This window comes from Centroberyx affinis, unplaced genomic scaffold (genome assembly GCF_046629955.1).
Source record: "Centroberyx affinis isolate AG114_WGS23_722 - 3 ecotype Tasmania unplaced genomic scaffold, CSIRO-AGI_Caff_v1 ptg006000l_1, whole genome shotgun sequence".
NCBI lineage: Eukaryota > Metazoa > Chordata > Actinopteri > Beryciformes > Berycidae > Centroberyx > Centroberyx affinis.
Window position 1 is genome coordinate 40,043 of NW_027283051.1, and position 26,904 is coordinate 66,946.

At 43.3% G+C, this 26,904-nt stretch overlaps 3 protein-coding genes across 4 annotated transcripts in view; 2 read left to right on the forward strand and 1 right to left on the reverse strand.

Annotated features, from left to right (window-relative positions):
• Positions 1-403: 403 nt before the first annotated feature.
• Positions 404-4,033, reverse strand: mettl9 (methyltransferase 9, His-X-His N1-histidine). Of its 2 annotated transcripts, XM_071547528.1 has the most exons (6): positions 3,903-4,033; positions 3,505-3,666; positions 2,445-2,635; positions 2,155-2,364; positions 1,523-1,707; positions 404-1,362 (listed from the first exon to the last, which is right to left on the reverse strand). In XM_071547528.1, exons 2-6 carry the CDS (start codon positions 3,598-3,600, stop codon positions 1,151-1,153), a joined length of 894 nt encoding a protein of 297 aa, XP_071403629.1. In that variant the 5' UTR covers positions 3,601-3,666; positions 3,903-4,033; the 3' UTR covers positions 404-1,150. The 2 variants fall into 2 exon arrangements, with proteins under 2 accessions (XP_071403629.1, XP_071403628.1); XM_071547527.1 differs by having other exon boundaries at positions 3,505-4,026.
• A 78-nt stretch (positions 4,034-4,111) lies between these two features.
• On the forward strand, positions 4,112-9,413 carry LOC139668047 (zinc finger protein 585A-like). The gene is made up of 7 exons (XM_071547523.1): positions 4,112-4,210; positions 5,178-5,380; positions 5,480-5,581; positions 5,690-5,785; positions 5,891-6,001; positions 6,097-6,220; positions 6,423-9,413. Exons 1-7 carry the CDS (start codon positions 4,186-4,188, stop codon positions 9,362-9,364), a joined length of 3,603 nt encoding a protein of 1,200 aa, XP_071403624.1. The 5' UTR covers positions 4,112-4,185; the 3' UTR covers positions 9,365-9,413.
• Positions 9,414-14,512: 5,099 nt separating this feature from the next.
• LOC139668045 (caskin-2-like) overlaps positions 14,513-26,904 on the forward strand; it is a 54,786-nt gene continuing 42,394 nt past the window's right edge. Inside the window, exons 1-2 of the mRNA XM_071547520.1 lie at positions 14,513-14,557; positions 17,776-18,387. Of these exons, the coding sequence (XP_071403621.1) occupies positions 18,294-18,387 (94 nt within the window). The 5' untranslated portion in view covers positions 14,513-14,557; positions 17,776-18,293. The remainder of the gene's footprint in view (positions 14,558-17,775; positions 18,388-26,904) is intronic.

Consider the following 26,904-nt stretch of genomic DNA (forward strand, 5'->3'; position numbering starts at 1 on the left):
TTGTGGTTTACATGTAAAATTTAAAAAACTCAAAGTCACTCAAAGTGCATGTGCATTAAGTGTGAAACAGCTGGAAGAGCCAGCGTCTACAGAAAATGTAAATCATAATGTCTTGATGGCTTCAGTTTGGTTCTAACACTTGAAAAGAGACTTTTGTCATCTCTCTAGACTAGGACTAACTTATAGTGAATGAAATAATAATGAAATAATACTGAAAATAAACTAACATCCATTTAGCTGGGGGGGACCCTGAAAATCCTTAAAGGGCCCCTGGGGGTCCCTGGACCGCAGTTTGGGAACCACTGCTCTAACTGACAGTAATTCAAATGGACAAATCTCAAACCATGTCGACTGATTACACCTCAAGTTCACTCGATGACATGAGAAAACAAGAACTAAGAAACACAGAAAATAATGTTTATTTGTTCTTGAAATCATTGTACTCTTTCAATACAAACATTTCACCAAATGTGGCACATTTTAAATAGACCTTTGTGCTGTGACATCCTAGATGCATGGCACTGACTTAAAAGGCTTCATATTGCTTTTGTCGTCATTAATATCAAGTAACAACATTACATATAATGGGCCCAGTTTGCTTAAGTCAGCAATAGTGTGTGTGCATTGGCCCTATGAATGAGACACAGAAAAAATGAAAGTACAAATTATGAGATTCTCTCCATCGGTAGTACAGTATGTAGAGTTGAAGGAATGATGAACCACGTCACTGACAGTAAACACTTGCTACAAATAACACACTTTACAGAACAGACACCAGTTCCACGGTGATATGTCTTAGAAGATTTGATCTTCCTTATAGTTTTGCGATAAGTTAATGTGGCATTTCAAGGTAGGCAAACTGCCATTCGGATATTTTTTTTTTGCGTACAAAGTAGAGGTATCGCTGTCACACAAGATGGCTGGTAAATGTAGGAGCTACCTGAGCTGCAAACCTGACTGAACTGTTTGTTCAAACCAAAAAACAAAAAAGAATTACAGTATTTATGAATGAAAACTCTCAAAATTGCACTATAAGCCTTGCACCAGCCACAGCCCAAGACACGTTTAAGTTAGGCAATCCTCTGAGCGTCCCTCAGTTCATTTGGTATTCGTTTAAGATAAAATCTTATCGCCGACAAAGGGAGACGCCTCAATCCTCTAAAGCCTTGAGAACAAATACCGCGTCATCAAGTACGTAGTAATCTTTATACATGTCCCCTTCACAGAGGTAAGGCAACCGAGTCACAGCCTCCACCTCAAACCCCGCCCCCCGGAAGACCTCATTGGACAGGTTGGTCACTTGCTCCTCCCACGTCTTCCCCTTTACTCGCAGGTGTTCCTTGGGACGCTGCCACCTCCCTCCTGGGAACAAATACATATAAAACATTTTCAGGTACAAGTAGTGAAGTTTATCATATCCCCAGGTATAAATGGGCACCTGAATATATTCCATACATACCGAATATGCAGAATAATCTGACAAACAAACAAACAGAAATCCAAGATGCAATGACTGACTGACCTATCTCCACATAGGGCTGGAAGGGAAGCACCGCAGCCAGGATGAGTCTTCCTGTGCCGGGGACCAGCGACCGTCTGATGCCCCGGAGTAGATCCAGAGGATCGTCACAGCGGTCCAGCAGGTTCAGGCAGCTGATCAGGTCATACTGGAATCCCGTCTTCTGCCACTCATCTATACCCAGCAGTCTGAGCAAGACAGGGACAGAGAGAGAGGTGTATTACTGTATTATTATGTATGTATAATATTATTATTGCCATATTTTCTTTTCAGTTAATTTATTCTTTATTTAATCAGGTAATCTCACTGAGATTGAGACCTGATTACAGTAACAAAACCCCCCCCCAAAAAAACATAAAGACGACAATTTCAAACAGTCAGCAACACACAGGGACATACATTACAGAAAGCAATCAAAAAACATCAAAGAAAATGTGAGATATCATTGCTTTAAAATCACCGAGGTGATATTAAAATTCTAATTTCAAAGTGTTTTGCAGTCTGGAATCAGTCTTGCCAAGTTCAGAATGTAATCAAAGAGTATTTCAAACTAATCATGCCTGTGATCTGGTATTATAACTACTGGATTTGAAAGAAAGTAGAAGAAGGAAGAGGAAAAGAAAGAACCTACACACCTGTAATTCCTCCTCTGGAGATGCCATTTCATGGGAGCCGAGACCTCGGTGGCGTAGACCTCTCTGAAATGGGCTCCCATCACCTCCGTGACGCCTCCGTCCCCGGCCCCCAGGTCCAGAAGTCTCTCCGCCCTCCACTCCGGGCCGATATGCATCAACCTCTGGAACTGCTCCGCGGAAAACACGAACATGGAGCCCCGACCCAGCAGCCTGAGACAGAGCGGAGAGCAGGTCAGAGGAGGAGATGTGGTGACAAAAACGGAGGGGAACGGAGACAGAGTACTACTCACCCATTGATGGAGGTGCGTGAGACCACAGGGCTGAGGACTGTGGATATGAAAGAGTGGTAGAGCTGCGTGAACAGCCAGCCAGACTTCTCTACGCTCCGCTTGAGAAAAGCCTGGGTCTCTGAGTCCAAGTGGCTCTGGACGAACAGCGGCTGCACCGCGTCTCCGAGCAGGTCAGGACAGCACCGGTACCACTAGAGCGAGGGGAGAAGAGAAAGGCCTGGAATTCACATTTACCCTTGGGACAGCTCATGTGAAATAGGCATCCAGTGTTTCCCACGGGTCCTGAGGTCATTTGTAGTGGTGGCAAGCCCGGAAGAGCAAGATACACATCAGGCATTTGGGGAAATCTATTTGTGGTACTCTGAAAAATAAATCAATGTGGAGGAAACACTAGCATCTGGAGAGAGGAATACTAAACTGTAAAGGTTAGAGCACCCTCAGAAGCATAAGTCCCCATAGATCTGATCTCTTTAGTTCTATCACGGAGAGAGCTTCACGCCAAACTCCATTCAAAAATCTGGCAATTTAATGTGGCCTTGCTTATGGCAAAAGTACACGTCTCATAGAACATGACTTTGGAGCTTTTACCAAAGGTTAGGGTTATCTGGTAGATCCAGCATGCATGTGATCCAGCATGCAACACTATATTTCAATCAATTTTTAACTTTTATAGCTGGTTCCTGCTGCTCACTGCCACCCTACTTTAGTGGAAGGAGATTGCACAAGTAATAGGCAAACCAATTCTAAAAGTTTACATTTTGTTCAAATAAGCACTCCGTGGTGTATCTGATACACACAGAATTTAAGAGTTTCTCCTAAAGATTCGTAAATGGTCTGAACTCATGTTCTACGAGGTGTGTATGTTTTCCCTGAAGCAAGTAAACATTAAATTGCCAGATTGTTAAATGGAGTTTGGCGTCATTTTCTCTCTGGTTCTAGTCTCCACAGGCAACACGAGTAGTCGGTCTCTCACAACTGTCTCCAGAAGAACAGCGTCTCTGGTATGTCTGGCCAAGCAAACTCCATCACCTATTTATTCACTGGTAGTAACAATGCATACCTCTTGTGTCTCAGCTCCGGCCGCCTCGCTCTCGCTCACCATGTTCATGAACAGTGAGCGGGCGAGTGGGCTACGCACGTATTTCCCCGTCCACATCCTTCTTACGGAGAGCAGAAAGGCGATGTAGCCCAACAGCCACGCTACAAAAAGCAATGTCCTCAGCTGTAGATGACACATAATGGACAACAACTCAGTTGAATAGATACCCGTGTGCCGTGTCTGTGCGGGAAAAGGTGACGGACTCTGGTTGCCGTCGAGGAAGCCGACTGACTGACTGGCCAGTGGATAGACAGGCAGAGAGGTGAGGTGTAATATTAGACGATAAAGGTAATGGCATCCAATTGTAAACCAACACGCCAGTGCATGTCTCTTGTTCCAAATACAACAAATAAACAAACCTGAGGGTGCGGTGGATTTTAGAAATCCTGCTGCTATTTACTCGACATCTTAATCCGTTGAGTAAATTATCTAACGCATATTTCTCAGCTCTTCTGCCCACTCTGACAACTCAACTTTTCATAACAAAATCACTTCCGCGTATATTATGCACTTCCTGTGTTACCGCTAAATGTGTCCGGAACTAACTGTCAATTCTCCGCTCTTTGACAAGTACTACAGCTTCGTCATTTTATCGCTCTTTTTTGTGCCGGGAACAGAATATAACCCTGCCGAAGCCGAAATATGCATCATATTTCCGAGAGGAAAGGTAGCACCCTATGTTTCTGAGACATATTATTCCCTCGATGTGACGTGAGACCGCCATGGCCTCGTTCCATAACCTCTAAAATAACCTGCAGACAGTACACTGTTGACGATGGCGAAATGTTTTTTTAGTTATATATCCGTAAAGTGACACGTATTCAACTAACATGTATATTCGAAATAGTTATTCCTTAAATTATTATGTGTGTGTGCATGTACGAGTTTTTAATATTCGCTTTGTTAAATGTTTTGCGCAGGCCTGTTGCCTGGCAGTGACATGGTTTACCCCCAACGTAGCCCCAAAAAGTGTCGCTCTCTCAACCACATTAAAAAATCAGGCAAATTAACGCTTCCTTCTTTGCTTATCGGCAAGCGTAACATATCTGATAAAATATAGCTCAAGACCTTTTCTGAATCGTTAGGAACCGTTCCTCGATCCGGCATACACACAATACACCGAGCAGCGCTTATTTTGATACAATTTCAACTTTTCTAATTGGTTCGCTTGTTATTCCCACAACCTTCTTCCACCAAAATGCACCATGGAGGGCGGTGGGAGCAGGTATGTCGGTTATAAAAGTTGAGTTGATTGAAATAAAGTGCTGCTTGATAGAGCACATATATGCCGAATTTAACAGAAGATCCTAACTGTTTGTAAAAGGTCTTAATTTATGCTCTGCTATATACCTATTCTGCAATAATCAAGGTCACATCAAACTGCCAGATTTTGAATGGATATTGGCGGCATGTTCTCTGCATACAAGGGAGATGGGGCTACCCCAACTTCTCCCTCTCTCCCCTCACTTTCTGTCTTTCTCACTGGCACATTTAATATCACTGTATTCCCATCCTTGCTCATCTATCATGACTTGTTTTTCTTGAAATTATCTAGTCATTTAATTCTGCAGTGTTCAAATCAATACCTGGCCCATTCCCTAAATGACTCAAGTCATTAATGTTTCGTTTTCTAGATCCCCCTCTTCCTCTCTCCTGTCTGCGCCTCCTGGTCCCGCCACTCCGGCTGGTCTCTGCAGCGATCTGGCAGACTGTCCAGCAGAGAGTTGTGGCCGACTATGGGCTACTGGACGACTTTGTTACAACTGTCACTGAACTTGTCCCAGAGCTTCTTAATCACAGACAGAGGTCTTTGCTGAGTCTTGGCCTTCGGGCACAGGTACTGTATGAGAAAGTATTGAGACACTAGAGCTCAGTGTGTCAGCTCTTCATAAGGTTGACTTTTTGCGAGTTTATCACTAGTTTCCTCTGGTTTTAGCTGATACTGGAGTTGTGTCGCCCAGAGCAGACGATAGACCTTAAGGCCATTCAGCCGCACTTGGACATAATGCAAACAGTCACGTCATCATGGAACACAGAGGTGAGTTTCTCTTCATTTCATGCACTGTATGATTACTATAATGCAATGGCAACCAGAACTAACTTCTAACTTTTTTTTCTCTAACTTTTGTAATATGATGTACCACAGACAAGTGATACAGGGGATGGATCATCTGGATCAAACATCCTGGCTCTTATTCAAACCCTAATTAAAGATCAAGATGAGAGGCAGCACTTCTTCCAGGTCAGTGTGTCTGGCTTTCTAACTTTGAAATCGTAGATATTTTCTCACCCACTCTATTGAAGACTTTTTAAACTGTGTTAACCCAGATCAATTGCTCAATTTCAGGATGTTTTCCCAGTGAAATTTGGAACCAAGTATAACAAAGACATACAGATGCTTGTGGAGAAATTCCTGTTGCAGCTTGAGAAGTTACTCATTGTACCAAATCTTCAACAGGTAACCTACAATATTGGTGCATTATGCAATGAAGAGGGTTTTGGACTTAAGGCATTTATAGCACTGAGACTAAATATCTTTGTTCTCGTGACCAGGTTGCCTGTATGCTCAGCGATGTTCCTTCGGTTCTGGCAGAATATGTGGAGTCTTTTTCTGATCCTCAGGAGCTTAAATCCCTCCTGGAATATCAAAAAGACCTCAGCCAACCCAGTGATAATGGTAATGTAGTATATTTGACTGTTAAGATTTTTGTGGTTGATATCCTAGACTATAGGCTGTTGGTGATGATGATAATTTTGAAGTGATCAATTATAAGTGGGCTGACTGGAAATTTTACAGTCAGTTGCAAATTCACAGCACCACTGTTACATTCATTCGATGTGCCTATCTATGGCTAACTGCATGTATTTAAATTTTTCAGATCATCCGACAATTGGCGACAGCATTTGTACAGCACTCTGTCTCCCACCTATGGAAACTGTCATGACAGATCGAGGAGAGACGGTATTGGAAGCAAATGTGTTAACTGATTACATGGACTCATTTAGCAAAGAATTGATAGTGGAGACTGCAATGCTGAAAAAAGGCACAGAAGATTCAAGTATTTCAAGCACAGAGAGTGAAGAAAGACAGAAGAGGAGAGAGACGGAGAGCAGTTGTGTTGAGAACCAGTCCTTTGTTAATAGTGATGAGAGAGTCGAGGACGAGTTTCCTTGCGCTATACAACATGTTGTGTCTTTACATGGACATAACGTGGGTTTAGGCTCTTGTGCCGTTGAGGTTCAGGTTGGTTATAATGTTGAAATACCTGCTGAGGAGATAGGACCCACAGAGAACAAGCCCTCTGTTGGGGATGTTAACTCAGTGATGGCTACAGGAGAGGATGGGCAGGTTCAACTTTCCGACAGAGAGTTGAATGATGTAAAAAGCCCTCCTGAGATTGAAAAGTGCATTAAAAAGGAGAGTGAGGAGGCCAGTGACAGCGCACTAACTGATGAACAAATGAAAAACATCGGTGTGTCTAATGTGATACTGTCACCCATACTTTATACACCAGCCGTGCAAGTGCTGAGGCTTGAGCCAGTCGCGACTGCGTCCCCAAGACCGGTCAGACAAAACCGGGGCCTGAAGATGAAAACATTTTTAATGATAACATCCAAAAACGAGCAGTCCAAGAGCGGACCCCGAGGTTCGTCAACAAGCAAGACTTGTCCCACGTGTGGTAAAACGTACAGTCGCGCAGCAGACATGCGGCGGCATCAGAGGAGCCACACAGGGGAGCGACCGTTCCAGTGCTCGCAGTGCAAGAAACTCTTTCAGTTCCAGTACGACCTGAAGAGACACGAGTTAAATGTGTGTCGAATCACTGTGCCGCAACCTAGGACGATATCATCCAAGATACCCGAGGAAAAAGACACTCAAGACCCTAACCAGTGTGAAGTTTCTGACCAACTCGCGGCTCAACCTTCGGAGAGGAGTATTCACGTGAAGAGCCATATTGTGGCTCCTGTCATTGCACCCTATCACTGCAGTAAGTGTGACAGTACTTTCCAATGTGTACAACAGTTTAGGACGCATGAAAAGGCATGTCTGACGAATCCGCAACAAGTGGGAGCACCTTCTGGAGAGGGAGTTCTTCCATCCACCGAGCAAAATGATCCCCAGCCACTCAGCAGCACAGTCCAGGTGGCAGAGACAGAACAGCAGAACCAATCACTTTTGGAGAATGACAGTAATGCAGCGATGCACCAGGAAAACACAGGGGAAGGAGAGGAATCAGAGGTTGCTGTCAGGAAAACTCATGGGGAAACTTGCAAGGGACCTCAGGAATGTACAGTTTGTGGCAAGACCCTTGCTTTCCCCTCTCTCCTGGAAAGACATATGGAGATGCACTCAGAAGAGCGCCCTCATCATTGTACTGTTTGCAACAAGAGTTACAAGAGCATTGCAAGTTTGAAGAGGCATTCAGGCAGATGCGAGGGTTCCTCGGTGCATGGCGATGATGTTGAAGGCCAAGAGACAATGAGCAAATTAATCCAGAGATCTTCTGATAGAAAAAGCAAAAATACAAGTCTAGATGAGCCTGTTGAATCCACATCAGAGGACAGTAATCAGTGTTCACACGAGAACCCTCATATACCAGAAAACACAGAGACAAATGAAACGGGCTGCTCAAACATTTGTGAAGCAGCGGTAACAGGAACCACAAAACGTCACATGCGATCACGTTCAGATGAATCCCATTCCTGTCCTAACTGTGAGTTCAAGTTCAAGTTCAAAAAAGGTTTGAAGAGGCACATGGCAACGGCATGCAAGGTGAAGCAAACTAATGGTGGCGAGTCTGGTGGTATTCATCAGGCGGGCAAAAGCGTAAAGCAAGGTGAATGTAGGAAGAGTTTCAAGTCCACAAAGACACTTGGAAAACACAAAGTCGCCGATCATCCACTGTATTGTGCAGAATGCAATCGGTCATTCCCAGACGCGGCGAGACTTAAAACTCACAATCTGAGACACAAGCCTCGTCCGTGCACGATGTGTGATGAGAGCTTCAAAGGCTTTATAGACCTCAACCAGCACTACGTGGCTGCGCACAACTTCGGCGGACCTTTTCCTTGCGCTTTTTGCGAACGGAGTTACACGGACTTGCGAGGTCTGATCCGGCATGAGCGGTTCCACACCGGCGACCTCCCGTTCAAATGCCCCAAGTGTCCCAAAGCGTTCAGCTACGCGTCTGCTCTGAAGCTCCATGACAGAACTCACACGAAAGAGGCTCCGTTCCTCTGCTGGGACTGCGGGAAAGGGTGCAAGTCCAACGCGGCGCTGAAAATACACCGTCTTTGTTGTCACAGCAGCGCCGAGGAGAAGCGCTTTTGCTGCGAACACTGTGGGAAAGCGTACGCGCTTAAAAGAAGCTTAGACCTCCACGTGGCTAAACTCCACACGGGCGTGCGCTACCCGTGCTCGCACTGTGGCAAACTGTTCCGAAGCGCGAGCTCGCTGACGAGACACGATTTGACTCACACGCAGGAAAGGCCTTACTCCTGCAGCGAGTGCGGCAACCGGTTCAGGTCGGCGTCGGAGCTGAAAATACACACTCGCTATCACACCGGGGAGAGGCCGTTCAGGTGTCAGGAGTGCGGGAAGGGGTTCGTCCAATCGTATTACCTCACTGCACACATGAGGATGCACACGGGGGAAAAGCCGTACAAGTGCCCTACCTGTGACAAAAACTTCAAAAGCGCAGGGATTTTGAAAAGACACCAGATGACCCACACGGGAGAGAAACCCCATAAATGTTCCGTCTGTGAAATGGCCTTCAGTCGGCCAGAGCTTGTGAAATCACATGTGAGGAAATCCCACTAAATTTGAGCAATTCTTTCATTGTAAATGTATATATTTTCTTCTGATTGCTAAGGAAACAGATGCTTTGCAGTATCAATAAAGTACCTATGTACATATGTTGTAGAAGCTATCATTTGCCTTTGGATTTATGGTCGTACGTATGTGTCTGTTTGAGACACACCTAAAAAGTAGTTCCCTGAATTAGTATCATGTTAAGTATTTCAATATGGGCAGTGGCTACCAAATCTGTTCATCTAAGGTTTCCATAGGTATATTTCAACATTGGGGAGCAATTTTTTTTTAGAAATGGTCATAGTTGTACACCACATGAGTCATGCATGTGGTTTAACCTGAGGGATCCCAACCTGAATGAACCGGACTGCAGTTACAACCCGCTCCACGACAAATACCTCAAGGGTTTTTTCAGCCATCAGCATAGGAAGGAACACTTGGTTAAGCGATCCACGCCTCGTCCCTGAGGATGAGACAGTAGGTCCAGCACTAAACTAAGATACTGTATATTTATAATGCTTTGGGTCTCCATCTACCACTACTGCTCATGTCTCTAGAATACCCTATTTTTTTTTTACCAAATACCTCATGTTATGAAGCAATACTACATCAATAACCCTTTCCATCAGACAAATAGAACAATGTTCCACACCAAGAACTCCCAAATACACCCGATTGAATTTTGTCCAAGGATATGAGGAAATCACGATTCTTTTAGACTTAAGATTTTGCATATTTGGAAATGAAAGTTTTCATGAAATTAAACTTTTTTATTGGGACAACCTAAGCCCTTGAATGCCTTTAAGGACTCCTCTGGAGATTTCCTTGAGTCGATATACCTATCAGTACAGTCCTAGAACAACTATTTCATGTCAGAACAAGAGATTTCTGAAACGTAATTGCAATGGGAAGAAGAGCACAATGCAAAGCAGGTTATCTTTCAACTATTCTGCTTTTTTCCCTTCAGTTCAGTTATGTTTGATGGTAAATCAGTAGGTGATTGTGTCTGAGTGTGCAGACAAGCCAAACAGTCGAACAGTGATTCTTTTTGATTCTTCATATCCCTTTATGAGTTACACAATGTTCAGTTCATTTAATTTAAATTTGGTTTGGTTCAGTTAAGCTTTTATTTTGTTAGAGGGCAATTGATTTGCAGCAGCTAAAAAAATATATAAAAATGTGACACTATATATAAATTAAGAGACAGATAACACTACACTGATCCTTACATGACATACTGCAACTGTTTGGGTTTGACTGCAAAAGACACACACTTTCACTTCCAGAACGACAAGAGTTCAAAGACAGGATATATATATATATAAAGCATTTCCTAGGCTTTTATAACCTCTGAAAATGGAAACTCAGAAGCAAACAAATATTGATGTTGCTGCTCTTAGGAAAGGAGCTCTGTTGACCCTCCCACTATGTTCCCACTTTCATTCTAAAAGTGTTTTGCTGAGACCTTTTCTAAGGTGGCATTCCCTCAAATATGTCTGTTCTGGCTCTTTGCTGGAGAAAAACAGCTTCTGCACGAGGTCAGACGCCCATTCCTTGTTATTGAATTGCCTATTTTGAGCCACCATAATATTTCATATGGGCAGACCGTTTGCCATAACTGCAGCCTCTGCTTTGTGCTTCCATTTGGTCCACTTTGATGACCCATAAAATATGTCTTCTGGTCGATGGTGGACTGAAATAATATGAATGACAAGATATAGATTCTCACATCCATGTCCCCATTTTTCATAAGAATGGAACTATTGCCTAGAATAAGATGCATTCGATTTTTGTTTCTTTTTTTCCACTGTCACTGGAAAACTTTGTGACTGAAAAAGAAATGTGCTGCTCAAATTTTACTGTTGCGCTTGTCACTGTTCGGGTGTTTCAGAGGGGAATAACGGGAGAAAAGAAACCTCATGATAAACAAGGACATGGTAGAAGAGCTGTTAAAAGAAAGCTATGAATAATGTTCAGAACATAATGCTGTCTGATGTTCCTCCATGAACCCAAATATGAAGTTTCACCATGGAGTCCCACTTACGAGTTTCTCAAGATGTCTTCCTTCCAACGCTTTGAAGCATCTTCAAAAGCTTCACAAGGCAAAAAGATTGACAATCGTAATAATGTTCTCAAACGTCAGAGAATGTACTGTAAGGTTTAGGAACTGGTGTCGGATGTTCGTCCGTGCTCCTGAGAGGTTTCCACTCTGAATGACAATATTTGCAGAGTGATGCTGAGTAGAACTAACATTGGTAATCACTGAGAAACCTGGGTCCAGTTTTTCAACTTTTCTCATAGGATTTCAGTAAATGGAGTGGGTTAAAATCAGAAAATTGGGTTTTTCAAAACTGATAAATGAGATTCAGATCATCCAGACTGGGATTCGGAAATCCAATCCTACCTTTTATCAAGTTTAGATGCTGATACATTTTTCAAAACTCAAATGCAGAGACTTTTTCCTATTTCCCTCATGTCTTTTGGCCTAACAACATGTTGTAAAGGCGAGACAGAGGTATATTTATAGACTGCAAATCTGGATTCTGTGGATTGTGGTATCTGGATCAGAATGATCCTACTTGACAATTTGTTTAAGAAACTGACTCAAAATGAGCAAGATCAGTCTGATCCTGGATTGCCAAAAAAGTGGGGGGGGATTAGAAAATCTCTATAATTCTGATCCAGATTAAAAGTTTTGAAAAGATGGGTTCTGTGGAGGTCGTTGGATTCTCTTCACATGTATAAACAGCTGAATATTATCTATGTAGGCTATTTGATATAGCGTCACTTTAAATGAGAACACTTTAAACTAGCCATTGTCTATGTATTTCTATATAAATGACTCAATTTACACCTGTTTTAGATTAGATTAGATTGCTTTCAGTTTGCTTTGTAATAAAAACCCTTCTCCCTGTTTACTAATACCAATTCCAACCCAGCAGATGTCGCCAGTAAGCCACCGCTCTGTCTCCATGGTGTTTCAAGTGGGGGTCCGGGGACCTCCAGCGGGCCCCCATGCAGCGAAATTAGGAATACTTTCATTTCTGTATATTTTAATTTATTAGAAATTATCCCAAACGGGGGTCCACGGTTTAACGTGTGTCTATGGGGATCTATAATATGAAAATGTTTGAGAACCTAACGCATCAACTAGCCTCGCCTACTGTTTGGATTTAATTAGAAATTACTAATTAATTTATATTTGAATTATTTACACTGCTGGGAATTTGGACTGCGAGAACCGGGTTATGATGCCTGTTGGAGCTGTCAAACTCTTTTCAATTCGTCAAGTTAGCTGTGTTAGCAAGGAGAAGATCGGAAATTGGGCGATGTTTCCTTCAAAATAAAAGCGCAAAATTGTATTCTTCTAAACAGAGCAAGAAAGTCATATTAAAACAGTGGAATCATTACATTAAATATGGAGTGAAAATGTAGCTGTAAAATAGGAACAAAAAATATTATATGGGGTTATAATGTATGACCTGGTATTCCTGGTCAACAGGTCAAAATTTAATATTTGATAACTGAAACACAAAAACATGCCAGGAAACTTAGAAGGATGTTTACAATCTAAAGAAAAAAGAAAATTTTAAACCACAGCAGTTGCACATTTATTTCTAAAGGCTATAGAACAACAGCCAGAATGTACCAAATGTTGCAACCTGTTAAATGTGATTTGTGTATGTTTCCACCAGCGGAGTTGAAGTGAAAAATAGGCTTCATGAGTATAACTATGTCAAAAGCAAAATAAAATAATAATTAAAAAAAATCCATGAGAAAAATGGAAAGAATGTTTTAAGAATTGATTAATATTTATAAAGTTGTTATCATTCTTGTCAGGTACTATTGGTCGTATTTTATGCTGTCTGAAGACTTAAACAAAGAAAGAACATTTCAGAATATCCAAAGCCACTTTTCAGTTGTTCTGCAATGAGACTGAACTAGACCACTGTTATGTATTCAACAAATGCTTTTCCATCACTGTTTATTGCATAATTTCTCTATCAACAAAGAACTTTTCCAACTCAAGAAAGTTTTAAAACATTTTTGCGATATATGGAATATTTTATCAAAATTTGCTGTTTCCATTCAGCTTTTACAAATGGATACCTCATGATTCACATGAAAATACTTGAAACAGAATATGAAGTTAATAAGGGCCTTATTTTGAAATGTACGATCGGAAGTTCTAGTGTTTATTCTGGCTTGCTTGACAGAGATGTCCGCTCTCACGCTACAGCGAAGGAAACGAGCGCATTTTTGCATCGTTAGTGACACTCAGTGTGTTTTTTGTTCGAAGCCGAGTTAAAACACTGAGTACAATTTGTCAATTCTTTGCTAAATCAGTTGTCGGTTTGCAGCTTTCCCCCGCCACCTGAAACTAAACACCGGACTCTAGTCTCAAGTTAGTCAGAGTTAAACACGCTAATACCGGAAGTTGATCAATTCCCCTTCAAAATACACGCGTAAATAAGTAACTGGCCTGTGCAGAACTACAAAAAAAACCCCAAAAAAACCATATCTAAATGCTCAGTAGTATCATGACATATGTATGATTTTATACGTATATGTATATATATATATGTATATATATATACATATATATATAGATAGATAGATAGATAGATAGATAGATAGATAGATAGATAGATATGGTATGAATACATGCTGTGCAAAGTGCTTTTTTGGAGAAAACAATTGCATTTTTCTTCTTTTGTTCTCTATTTGTGTGGCACTTTTCAAAACAGCAAAAAGCACGTTACAAAGGAGTAAAAAAAACAAAACATAAAATTGACAGCAAAAGCAATAAAATAAATGTAAGAAAAAGCAAAAGCAGGAAACATAAAGGTGAACCATAAACAAGAGGACAAAAACAATATATGTTCATTAGATATAGCAAGTCTATGAAAGTGGGTTTTAAGAAGTGATTTAAAAGATGATACCAGCCCATGTGCCTTAAGCAGGAGCAGTGATACCAATTGTTTTATTCAGTACAGATTCCTCCTTAAAATGCATTGTCCATTTTCACACTGGAACGCTTTCAGCAAGAAGGGTTTTATTTTGAAAGGTATGACCGGAAGATTTATTAATTGTGTTTGACTTGACGCTGGTCAGTCCCTCGGTGTAGGTGCTGCCTGCAGATTTCCCCGCAGTTACCATACGTGCATCTGTCACCGCCTTCACGAACGGTGTCTACAACAGGTGAGACTGGACCTCTCTTTGTAAACTTGTTCATAAAGGGCAAACTTAGACGAACTTAACTTATAAACCGAACAACGTTATAGATATATAAACGCGTGTGTTTTCGACTTTGCATGACAGGGAGTCGGAACACCTTGACAGTTGAGACAGGCAAGTTAGAGAGGAAAGACTCGACTTCAGGGGGATTTAAATGAGAATAGGACAATTAGCTCTTGACAAACTTTGTATACATGTGTTCAAAGAGGCAGCCTGGCACTGTTAGCATTTTCTTATGCAAACAGTCCCTCCTCAGTTGGCGCTACCAGCTGAGTTTGTATGCCAAGGGATTCCCTTAGCTCCGACACCTTCGTTATCTTGTATGGAGGGAAAGTCACGCCAAACTCCGGTCAAAAATCCGTCATTTACTGTTCCCTTGATAATTGGCAAACGTGCACACCTGGTAGAACATGGCTTATGAGCTTATACGAATCGTTAGCGTCTTCTGGTAAATTCGGCATATATATAATGCACCAAGCAGCACCTTACCGTCATCCACGCTGTATTTTGTTGGAAGAAGATTGTGGGAATAACAGGTGTACCAGTTATAAAAGTTGAAATGTTATTGAAATAATGTGCTGCTTGGTGGATCAGATTGATGCCGAATTCACACGTGGACAGTAATGCTTTGTAAAAGGTCTTAAGTCATGTTTTAATGGATGTGTACTTTTGCAAATAACTAAGGCAGCATTAAATTTCCACAGTCCTGAATGGAGTTTGGCGTGAAGTTCTCCATACGAGAGAACGGGCGGAGGAAAGGTGCCTTGTAAATATGTTCATCTTATAATTAGTGTTTCAAATCCTGAAACAAGTGAAAAATGCCAGTTGGGTGAGATAAATTCACTTGTTTACATCGCAAATCATCTTGTTTTAAGATTTTTCTTGAATTAAGTGTTATTTTCTTGATACGAGCGGAGTGATTTGCCTTAATTTACCCTTCAATACCCTTTCAAGCTACTTTCAAGCTACTGACTCTTGTGTTTAGAAAATTCCTTAAACAAGTGAAACTGCTTTGAAAACCAGTGAAGTCTTGTTTGAAAGCTATTGGGATTTTGGCATAACTTTTTGAAAGAAAACTAAGATTTTGAGGCTGAATATGAGATTGAAGGTCTAGTTAACGTGTTTTGGGTTTTTTTTTAAATGTGGAATTCACTTAAATCTGGATTTATTATGGGCTTTCTTATGATAGCATGACTGACACTTGTCTGTCCATGGGCACAGACTTGTTTAGAGGACTAACCCCTGCCCAGCTGACTACTACTCTAGCCATTGAGATTCAGGCTCACAGCTCAGTCTCTTGGCTAGTGTTGACACCCCTTTTGGACTCCTTGTTTACATTCTGGCTCATGTCAGCGTAGTGCTATGCAGTTGTTTACTGCCTGGCAAGGTGCCTAGCTAGTTTTAGATCATGTGTCATTGGAAAGACATTGGCATCTGCTGCTGGGCTACACTGCTGCAAGATCCCCCTATTAGTAAGGAGGAATAGCTGAACTGTGTTTCTCACTGGCAGAGAAGTTGGGCTACATTTGTTTTTGACATGCAAAGCAGAGCCTAGGCTCCAGATATGAATTCAGGCTCTACCAAAGAAAAGAGAATGGGATAGAATAAAATAGCTTGCTGCTGAAATAGAAAATTTGTCCTTAAAGTCCCTAACTTGAGTGGGCTTTTCATGTCTGTGAGGATGACAAGGAGAATACATATTCTGCCCTATATAGCCCAGAGCCTGTCAGACACAAACCGTGTCTCGCTGTCCTGACGCTTGGTAGGTCTACAAATACAAATTCTGCTGTTCCCCCCCCCCCCCCCCCCCCCTCAATCTCACTTCTCTATGCTGCTTAATTCCCCCATCGCTTTCATAGTAGCGTCAGATGCAGAGACCAGGTAGAGTCTGGTGCTCTGCAGCCCCTTAGATTGCCTCTGAGCTTTCGTCTGGACTCCTAATTGTGGTTTTGTTTTGCGCCCAGAACCGGCTCCTGTTTTAATTGGGGGGGCTGCGTGGCTCGCCGGGAACAGCTTGTTTGATGTTGCATGTGCCTCAGTGGTAGAAACAAGACAAACCCAGGGGGACTGTCTTTACCCCCCCCCCCCCCCTCGCTTGAGAACATTTCTCCTGGTTATTTTGTGTCCCTTTAGTGCTGTTTCTGCACTCGGCGTCCCGAGCGATAGGGATTTCAGGCAAATTGGTTTTGAAGCCGCGGTCAGCAGCACTGCCTCGCTTTCCTTCTTGGAGAGGGAAAATAAGGAACCGCTGCATGCTTCTTCCAAAGACTTAAGCTGGCAGAAAGCCAGACGCCGCTCGCCTGAGAAGATGCTTCCTTAAAGTTACGGGAATGCTACGGATGGACCGAGACCTTATTCCTGTATGGAAAGAGCAACAGATTAGGTTTGCATTCCTTAAGGGACTGGGCTTCCTGTGTAAGAGTAAGCAAACAAAAGTTGGGTCAATTGAGAGACGTGCCTAACCTGTACGTGCATTAGGGCTGGGCGATATGGACCAAAAATATCTCGGTATTTTTAGGCTGAATGGCGATACACGATATATATCTCGGTATTTTCTACGAAGTGGGCTAAATGTTCAGTTGTAAGTAGGGCTGGGCGATATGGACAAAATCAAATATCACAATATTTTTGACCAAATACCTCAATAGGGATGACTATTGGTGCTTTCACAAAATATTTACACAATGAGATTTTTGATAAATAATCATCAGTAATGTGGATATAATGACTAAGTGGGTAAAGGCAAATAATAGAACAGCTAGAACAGTCTGGTAAGTTCAGAAAATGACATCACTTTACTGTAATGCAGCCTTTAAAACCAGGAAAAGACAACACTTATGCCATATCACGATATTACGATATCCAAAATCGAAGACGATATCTAGTCTCATATCGTGATATCGATATAATATTGATATATTGCCCAGCCCTAATGTGCATTATAAAAAAATAGCATTATTTTACTCTTATTAATGGATTAATCAACATTAACTCACTTTGACTTCATGCTGTGGCATAGGGGGAATTAACACGGGCCTAGTGTTGGAGGGCTTCCATTTTCAAAGCCCCAGAATTCATATGGCTGTAGTATAATAGGGTGAAAAATATGCCAACTTGCAGTGTCACAGAAATGGAAATGCTACAAAGTGACATCTCTCTTCTCCCTCTCTCTGTCTCTCTAGCGTTCCGTCTCTGCGCTGTTATGGCAGGTTGGGCTGCTGCAGCCTCCGGCTCGGCTGAGACGGACTACGGACACACGCTCAGCCCCGCAGGCTTCTAAACCTCAACCAGGCCCGCCCCGACTCCGGATCCAGGCCTTCGTCATCGTCAAACAGCCATCGCGGGAAATGGACCCAGACTCCGACAACAAGGGGGAAGAAGACTTCTCGGACCGGTTTACCTAAGACTCCCCCTCTCTAGACGATGCTGAGGCCTGTGTCCCCCGATGTCGTGTCACATTTGGGATATGATAGCTGTGTGTTAACTGACTGACACATGTAGATGTTGTCCGAACTCTGAATTCATCATTGCGTCAAAAGAATCGGGACGTTTCTAGAGACTCACGTACGTACGGGGAATATACTTCAAGTATGTGGAAAATCTCTGCCTGAAGGGGCGTCGAAAGGACAAAAACCAAACCCACTCGGTCTGTGGTCGACCACCGTCAGTAGCGTGCCTGTCTGTGGTCGAGGCTGTCGTAATGGGGAAGGAGCAGGACCTGCTGGTGGCCGTGAAGAACGGAGATCTTCTCTTGGCGCACAAGCTCCTCTCCAAAGTCAAGTGCAGCAAGACGAGTGAGTACGGGGAGATGGGGTCGGTGATTTGTTTTCTCTCTGGCTTCAGATCCCCCGCAGTTTTCCAAATTGTTTAGTGTGCGTTTGCGTGTGTTCCTCTTCTCCTAGTGTGTGCGCAGGCTTATTTCTTCTGAGTAACTCGGAGCGCGCTTGTTCCAGCCGCGAAACAGAGCCGAGATAACGGAGCTTTGCCGTCGGCGATGTTGTCATTACCCCGAGCCCGAGTGCGGTTACTCTGCGATAACCGAGGGACCGGGTTCAAGCGGCCAACCACAGAGCGCGACCCCCTCCGGCGGTCCGGGTCGCGGGACAATTTGAAGCTAAGTGGATTCAAACCGCGGTACAACACGAGCTAATCTCTTAAACGCAACCCCCCTCCCCGCAGCCTGCTTGTCTTGCTGTGTGTGGGTTCAGGGGCTTTCTTGTTTTTGTTTTTGTTTTTTTCCCCCCTCCTTTCAAAGTTTCTTATCTACCCAGATTTCAAGTCAGGCGACAAGTGAGCTCGCTTTACAGTAGCATTGTCGCAAAATGACAGGGTTCTCCTTATCCAGGCCCCCGGGGGGGAAAGTTAAGGCCAGGCAGCGCTCTGAAGTTGAAGCCTCCCTTTGTGGCGTTATCTGCTCCGGGGCTTTCATCAGCAGGGGCTGGCTGCGCGGTGGCAAGCTCCGGGAACACAAAGCTCTGCCTGTCAGGGAAAAGAAAAAAAAAAAAAACCCCGGTTACACACGACGCTGACAGCAACTGCTGCTTGGTATAGAATATTAAAAGTGATATTGTTTTTGTTTTTGTACTGCTGCGTGCTTCTTTTTGTGCGGCGACTACCAAACCGGCTGGGGAAAGTGAATGATTAATGCCCTCCGCTGCCTCAGAACCCTTGAGCAAGACACTTAGCCCCCCCCCCCACCCGCCATCTGCTCCAGTGGACCTACCCAGTCGCCAAGCAGAAGACCGTGGTTGTACTGGGAAGCTCCCAGCAAGGCATGAAAGTGAGGAACTGTGTGAATGTTGCCGACAGATAACATCCTTTGCTCAGTTGGCTTTCCTTGGATAAATAAAAGTAAAACAGGATATATTTGGATATGTACTTAGAGTGACAGGAACACACAGAGCACATCCAAACCTCGAGGCATCAAAGTATCAGTGAGGCATGAAATGAGGCATGAAAGTATCAATATGAAAAAAAGATCCCGCACACTGCTGTTGCGATACAATTTCCATTTATTTACTCGCGTTTTGGTAGTCATGTGTTTGCCTGACGAAGGATCGACTACACCGAAAATGAATAAATAAGAATAATGTTTTTTTCATTTTGATACCCTTGGTTTAGCATTTATCTGCCGTGGGTGTAAGTGTGTGCTTGCAAGTTTTAGCAGATGATACGCAGTAGGCATGCTCATTACAGGACTACAAAATGGCCCAAATGGACAAAAAACATGTTTGACTGTGAATATAATATGCTTTTCTTTCTCTCTCTCTCTCTCTCTCTCTGTATCACACCCACACACACACACACACACACACGCACACACTTCTTTCAGCACCGTTGATCCCCGAGGGCCCTTGTAGAACATGGTCAATGGCGTAGTCATTTGTCACTTCAGTCAGAGCCTCCACTGTCTGACAGCAATACAGCAGATGCTGCAGCTGGCAGCGAGGGCTCTGCATATGACCTACACTGTCTCCCATTTACAGAACAGCCTTGTCAATAAAGGCTGATTGATTGTTCGGTAGTGGCTCGCTTTGAAAGCCTTGAACCTCCCCCCCCCACACACACACACACACATGCACACACGCAAATAGTGTTGTGCAAGTGTACCACTCAATAATTTTTTTTTTGTTCAAAATTCCAAGCTCTGAATTGGTTACATTAAAGGAATAGTTCACCCAAAAATGAAAATTCTGTCATCGTCTACTGACCCTCATGCCTAGTTGAAACACAGGTGAAGTTTGTCCATATAACACACAGGGAGGCTGCCAGCACAACTCCATAGCAGCCTTCTCCAAAACAACTGAAGTCAGTGGGGACCAGTTCTTCAGAGTTCCAAAAAGACCTGCAGTATATTTACACCATCATTTAGTGCAAATCATAACTTCAACTGATTGATTTGCAACAAATAATGGTGTATAGGTCTTTCTATTCACAGTGTGATTGTTTGGCTGTTTTTGTTTTGGAACTCTAAAGAACTGGTCCCCATTGACTTCAGTTGTTTTGGAGAAGGCTGCTACCAAGTTGTGCTGGCAACCTCCCTGTGTGTTATATGGACTAACAAATTTCACCTGTGTTTCATTTGGCATGAGGGTGAGTAGATGATGACAGAATTTTCAGTCACATTGAAATAAAAACTGACTTTTCACCTTGTGAGCTAATTCTTCATAACATGACAGACACCTGTTTAACAATAAATGCCCAACATTTTTTATTTTGTCATATTTTATATCAAAATCCCATCACTTTTACATCCTAGACCATTAGTGGTTACTTCATGCTGCACCAGTAGGCATACATAAAAAATCCAACCAGTAATACCATCACAGATTTTGAACAATTCCCTCTTCTGCCCCTCCCATCATATAAAACCTGCAACTTCATAACTTTCAAAGTGACAGTGGCTACATGGTATGGTAGTGTATTTTTGGGTGTTCACTCATGAAAACTTTTCTTTTCATGGTTGCATCCTGTCGGCTTGAATTTATTCATTATTCAAGAATCCAAAATATATGACAGCTCAACATTATGCACAAATAATTTCACTGTCCACGTTTGTTCGGGTTCCACCCAACCCACTTTTGAACAGTCCCTCCCCAAGTCCCGCCCTAACATCCCGTTTCAACCAGAAATACATCAAGTTACGGAAGCAAGACATGATTTTAAATGTGACGACAAGCAGAAGCTCTCCAAACTTAGTGCGGAGTGTTTTGCCTCTTGGGAGGTCAGGTGGTTTCTAAGCTGTTTTGGTGGTGTCAGGCTGACATGCTGGACATTCCCAAGCCTCCCGGCTAAGCCCCGGGCCAGGGCGGCCGCAGATGGAGGAGGCAGGGCCCTGAACCCTACGGCTGCAGGGAGAGGTGGGGGGGAGTTAGGGGTCAGAGAGTGTTAACAGAAGAACACTAAGTATTGGTGGGGGGGGGCGTCTGGTCAGCTGGCCTGGCTGGACGCAGGGAGGGGACAGACTGTGTGTGTGTGTGTGTGGTGGGTCGCTGGGAATGTGAAGCCTGGGAGTGATAGGAGCCTGGATGGACTCTGATCTGGAGAGGGACACAATGAAAGAAGAGTGCAGACAGAAAGAGAGTGATCAGAATTTGCCAAGTGCAACGGCTGCACAGGGAATTTGACTTTGTTAATCGGCGCTGACGCATTACGCGACAGTTACACAATACAGGATTGACGCACTAGGTGCTGGATAACATGTAAACAGGACCTCACACAGTGCAGACAAGTTTTACCGAATGGCATTAGACCATGCATAGACATACTGCAAGTGTTCAAAGCCGAAGAGATGTTCCAGTCAAGGTTGTAACAGTTGTGTCTGGTGCAGCAGCCCAGTCCTATTCCTTTGAAGAGCTGTTAACCCACCTAAGAGAATTTGATTTGTATTGGTTTTAGTGGAGAGTTTTAGTGTCCCATTATAGTCTAAATGCTATTTCAGAGGCTTTTCCACCATGACAAGAATAAAGTTCTAGGGGAAACACTGAATATCAGCACAAAATTTTGCCTATCGACAGCTTCAACACAAAAAAAATCAGTAGCAGCTTGCAGAGTAATCCCAGTAGTGACTATAGCGTGATGCTGGGAGAAGGGACCTGATGTGGTTGGGAGGTGGCAGGGGAAGCTTGCGACGTTCCAAGGGGATTAGCAGTGGCACCCAGGCTGGCTGACGGACAGGCAGCTGAGATGGGAGGTTTCTTCTCCGGTTGACCATCTGCTGACATGCGGTCTGGTGCTCAGTCAATTTATCACACTCTCTCACCCTCTGCTACCCCCATCTCTCTCTTTTTGGAGGCTGACAAGTGTGGTGGGCACATCTATACACCTATAATGGTTACACAGTAGGTTGACAGCTTGACTTGTAAAGCAATCTAGCCCAAAGTCCCCCCCCCCCCCCCCCTGCCGCCCCCCATCTCTCACACACACACACTTGACTGGGACTCTGAAATGGGTGTTGCTTGCCCCTCCCTCAATGAAGAGCATTAGAGGCTAGAGGTTCTTCAAAGGCCTTCATGATTACAATGTCTTTTGTTGCGACACATGTTTGCTTTCATCTTGACCCACGGCCCAGCCCTCTCTTCTGTCATGGTAAATACACAGCCTTCACAAAGGACAGATGGGCAAACAGCAATAACACAAAGGCAAAAGATCATATCTGAACATTTATTGTGTGGGCCATTTGATCCGCGCATAATCTATTGGAGACACTGGGATCACACTTAATGATGCTGAAAACCGGGTGCAAATGCCCTGTGAGTCAAACGTATTGAGAACAAACTGATTTATTACAGCCTAGAAGAGAGACGATTTTCCGTCAGAGAATTTCTTTTCTTGTACTTCAAAAGCATGAATTATTAGAGATACTGACGTAATACTCGGTCTCTATTAAGTCTTTTTAATGATATAAAAGAATACATAAAAACCAAGGACCCAGAGATCCCATTCAACTCCAAGTATTGTTCGGACATGTGTACACCTTAGTCCAGTGATTCTCAACCGTTTTCATGTCAAGGACCCCTAATTTAGTCCACATTTTGGCCCCGGACCCCCATTTGATAACATTTTGTCTCTCAAACCCAAGTCTGAGAATATTTTTATTGTTAGATATGATTTTGTCCAGAATTCCATGACTATCTGTATTGTAGGTAGAGAGATAACAGTGCAACTATGATCACTACATTCTCTAGTTGTGTTAACTTCTTGTAAATGAAATAATGCTGAAGTTTTACAGTTTTTCAATTTGCTGGGGACCCCCTGGAACTCCCTCAAGGACCCCTGGTGGTCCTCGGACCCCCTGTTGAGAACCACTGCCTTAGTCGCATTTCTTGAACTGTGACCAAGTTGCGCATGTGTCCATGTGGAGGTAGAAGGGTAAATGTAGTCTACTGGGCTAGAGTATGGGGTGATTCTTACCAATGTCTGTCATCCACATCTGCTTATTTTTGGGCTTTTTTTTTGCATTTATTACACAGATCAAAGTGAAGAGAGACAGGAAAGACTGGGGTGCAGAGAGGGGAATGACATGCCGCAAAAGTCCTGGTCAGACTCAGGACGTCTCGTTTACATGTTATGTACCTTAGCCCACTGAGGCACCAGGACGCCCCATCCACAGCTGCTTGTAGGATATATTTTGGTTGATGAAATATATCCATTCGAAGGCGGCGGGACAGGTATGTGCGTTCTATCTGCAGCCTCTAATTTGAGGGATGCCATGTGCCTTTTCCAAGTGCTGCACAATTACGCACGCCTCATCCCATGGTAGTTTGTTTAAATCGTACGCAACCAGCACCATGGCTGTTACAAAAGCACTTGGTGGCTATTCCGGACAGCTTCCAAGTTTACACCGTGCAAATCAGAGCGCAAGTACAGTAAGTGACATTAGTTCACACAGCTCCACTGTAAATTCTCTCTCCACTCTGCATCACTGAACTCCTTCAGAACTGCCTGTTCCCACCTCCTCACTCCATATCCTCATCCAAAAATGCCGCGTCTGCATGTCTCCTTTCCAGCGGGTCTCCCAAAAGTAGCTTCTGAAGGATCACGCTAGGCTGCGACATCCAACATGATGTGGTGCAGAATCAAGGCCTGTAGTTGTTTTGGTTAAATTCGATAAGTGTCGGGACAGGAAACAAATACTTAAAAAAAAAATCCCATTTCCGCAATTCTCTCTGGATAATTGAAATAAATACTTCAATCATGTAAACGGGATTATTATAGGGAGTTGTCAGTTTATGCAATCACGTAAACGGCTTAATCAGACTATTGCCTTAGTCACAGTATTGGTTAGTTACATTAGTGTGTGCATGTAGGCGTAGGTGTTTGGAAATTATCCAATATGTTGGCGCAGAGACATATATTGTGGGGAATACAAAGTGCCTCAGCACCTTGTGAAGTAATCGTTGAGTCACTCGTCTTGATCGCCAACCCTATCAACCCCCTGCAGGTATATTATGGTCATTTTGTGCTACAGGTGCAGTAAAAATCTTCTTATTTCCCCTTTAAAGGAAAGAGCTCAGACAAACTCGCATTAGCCGCCAATGGATACATTGCGGTAAATTAAGAAAAAGTCAGTGGGTTCCCATCAGGCACTTGCTTGAGAATGCTCTCCGCACTCCAAAAAAACAGAAATTCAGAATCCATACCGGTAATTTTTCTTGTTCATTAATTATTAATGCCCTTTCTACAATATAAGATACTTGCACCAAGTTTCTTAAAAGAACTTCTTTCCACGCACGGCTCCAACCACGTCTTTGCTGCGACGCGAGCAGAGCCTCCCTGTGATGTTACGACTCATTTGAAGTTCCGCCGGTGACGAGATCTCCTCATCTCGAAATTACCTCCGCTTTTGTGCTTCGGGGTATCATTTCTTTCTGCAACCTGCAGTTCATCATCACCTGTGTGTTCTCAATCTCCTTAGATTCTAAGTACTCTTCCCTCCTTTTATCTTCCTTCCTTTTATTTTGTCCCCCCCCCCCACACACACACACACACACACACTTCATTCCCTTACCTTGGATCAGGGATAGCCCATCTGCCTTAGGGTCAGATTAGAAATCTGTTAGACTTAAGTGTAAGAAGATGTGTGTGTGTGTGTGTGTGTGTGTATGTGTGTGTGCATTAATGCATGCATGTATAAGTGATTATATGAGTGTGTGTGTCCATTCCAAGCACGTGCACGGTCCTGTATTTCTTTCTCTTACACCCAGCCATACAGCCAGCTCTTTCCGCACCAACACTATGGAAGCCTTTGTCTCTAGTCTTTTGTATCAGAAGCAGCAGGTTACAGTAGTTAGCCCATTAGCTAACTGGACTAATCGGTCCTCTACTCTATCAGCCAGACAGTTGGGTTGCAGCCAACTTGTGTGCGAAGGGCTTTTCGAGTTCACCTGCTCTTGCACTGTATCAGATATGCACACACACACACACATGGACACACGGACACACACACACACACATTAATCCTGACCCCTTTCTTCCCCTGACAGATGGGGTAGCCTGTCTGGGATTGCCGAGGAATTTACCGAAGGAATTAAGTGGTGTGTGTGTGTGTGTCTGTGTAATAGACAGTGTCATCTAATCTACCATAACTGGCCTTTTATTACTAGCTCCGGGCTGCACATAGTTAGGCTGGCACTCATCCTCATTTAGGCCGATTCTTTTCTCCTGTTACTGAAGACGAGCCGTCATTCAGACAGGCGCATGAGCGTAGCGTTCAGAATGTAAGCCCGGCTTCTGCCCTGCCTGTACATGCCCCGCAACTGTATTCATGTGTTTTGAATTTGGATCTTTGATAAGATGTTAAAAAAGACAGAAAAAGGAAAAAAAAGAAAAGACATATATCTGTAGGCAGGGTGTTCTGTGTTTGCGGAATTGTTTTTGTGCTTGTACAGACAAGGATAATGTGATTGCCTGACAAGGAGGTTGCTTTGGTAAGATGTCTCTGTAGTCTGTGTGTTTTTTACGTGTTTGTGTGTGTGTGTGTGTGTGTAGGCGCGCGTGTCCCCGATGGGAATTGGGCTATATCAGTATCTGGTAGTGGTAATGAGAATCAGCAGGATGCTGCTGTTGTAGTGGTTGCTGTTCTGGCTTTGATCTTCTATGCCCTCCTACAGTTTTTTTTTTTTTTTTTTTTACTTCATTTCATCCCCTGATTTCCTCTCTCCTCTTACACTGAATTGGAAGCAAATAGAAATCACCGCCTACGGTCGCTGTACGGATCCGCCCGCTTTGTAGTTATTTGAAAAGCTGTGTGACACTGTACCTTTGAATAAGAAGCCACTCATTGTGATGAGAAGTGTGCGGATAATAGAGTCTGCGGCTGGGTGATGTGTAAGTTAACAGATGAGCGTGCATCTGTGTCAGGCAGAGCCGTGGCATGGGAAGGACGAGTGGATGAAGATGGGAGGAGGAAGAGATTGCCACGAAACTTAAGTTATTCTCACCTGTAACCCTTTTTTGCACTCCCTTTTTTCATTGTCTGTCTTCCTCATAGACGAAGCAGGGTGTCTGCAGGTTTTTAAGAAGTCTTAAAGTGTTTTGAGTTGGATTATCTTAATTCAAGTTGTTGCCTTTGAGTCATGAATATCTTCAAGGTTTTAAAAATGTACCTTGGTCTCATTCACATATACTCTGATACTGTTGTTTTTTTCATCTTCAGGCTTATTTTGGGGTGAAATTAGTCTTAAATTTGTCATAAAGTCTTAAAATTTCTTAAATTGAACCTATAATAACCCTATCGAGGTCAAATTTTGGCCCTCCAAAGAAGTCCGTAGAGAGATAAAATATCACATTTGATCCAGTGATATTTTTGG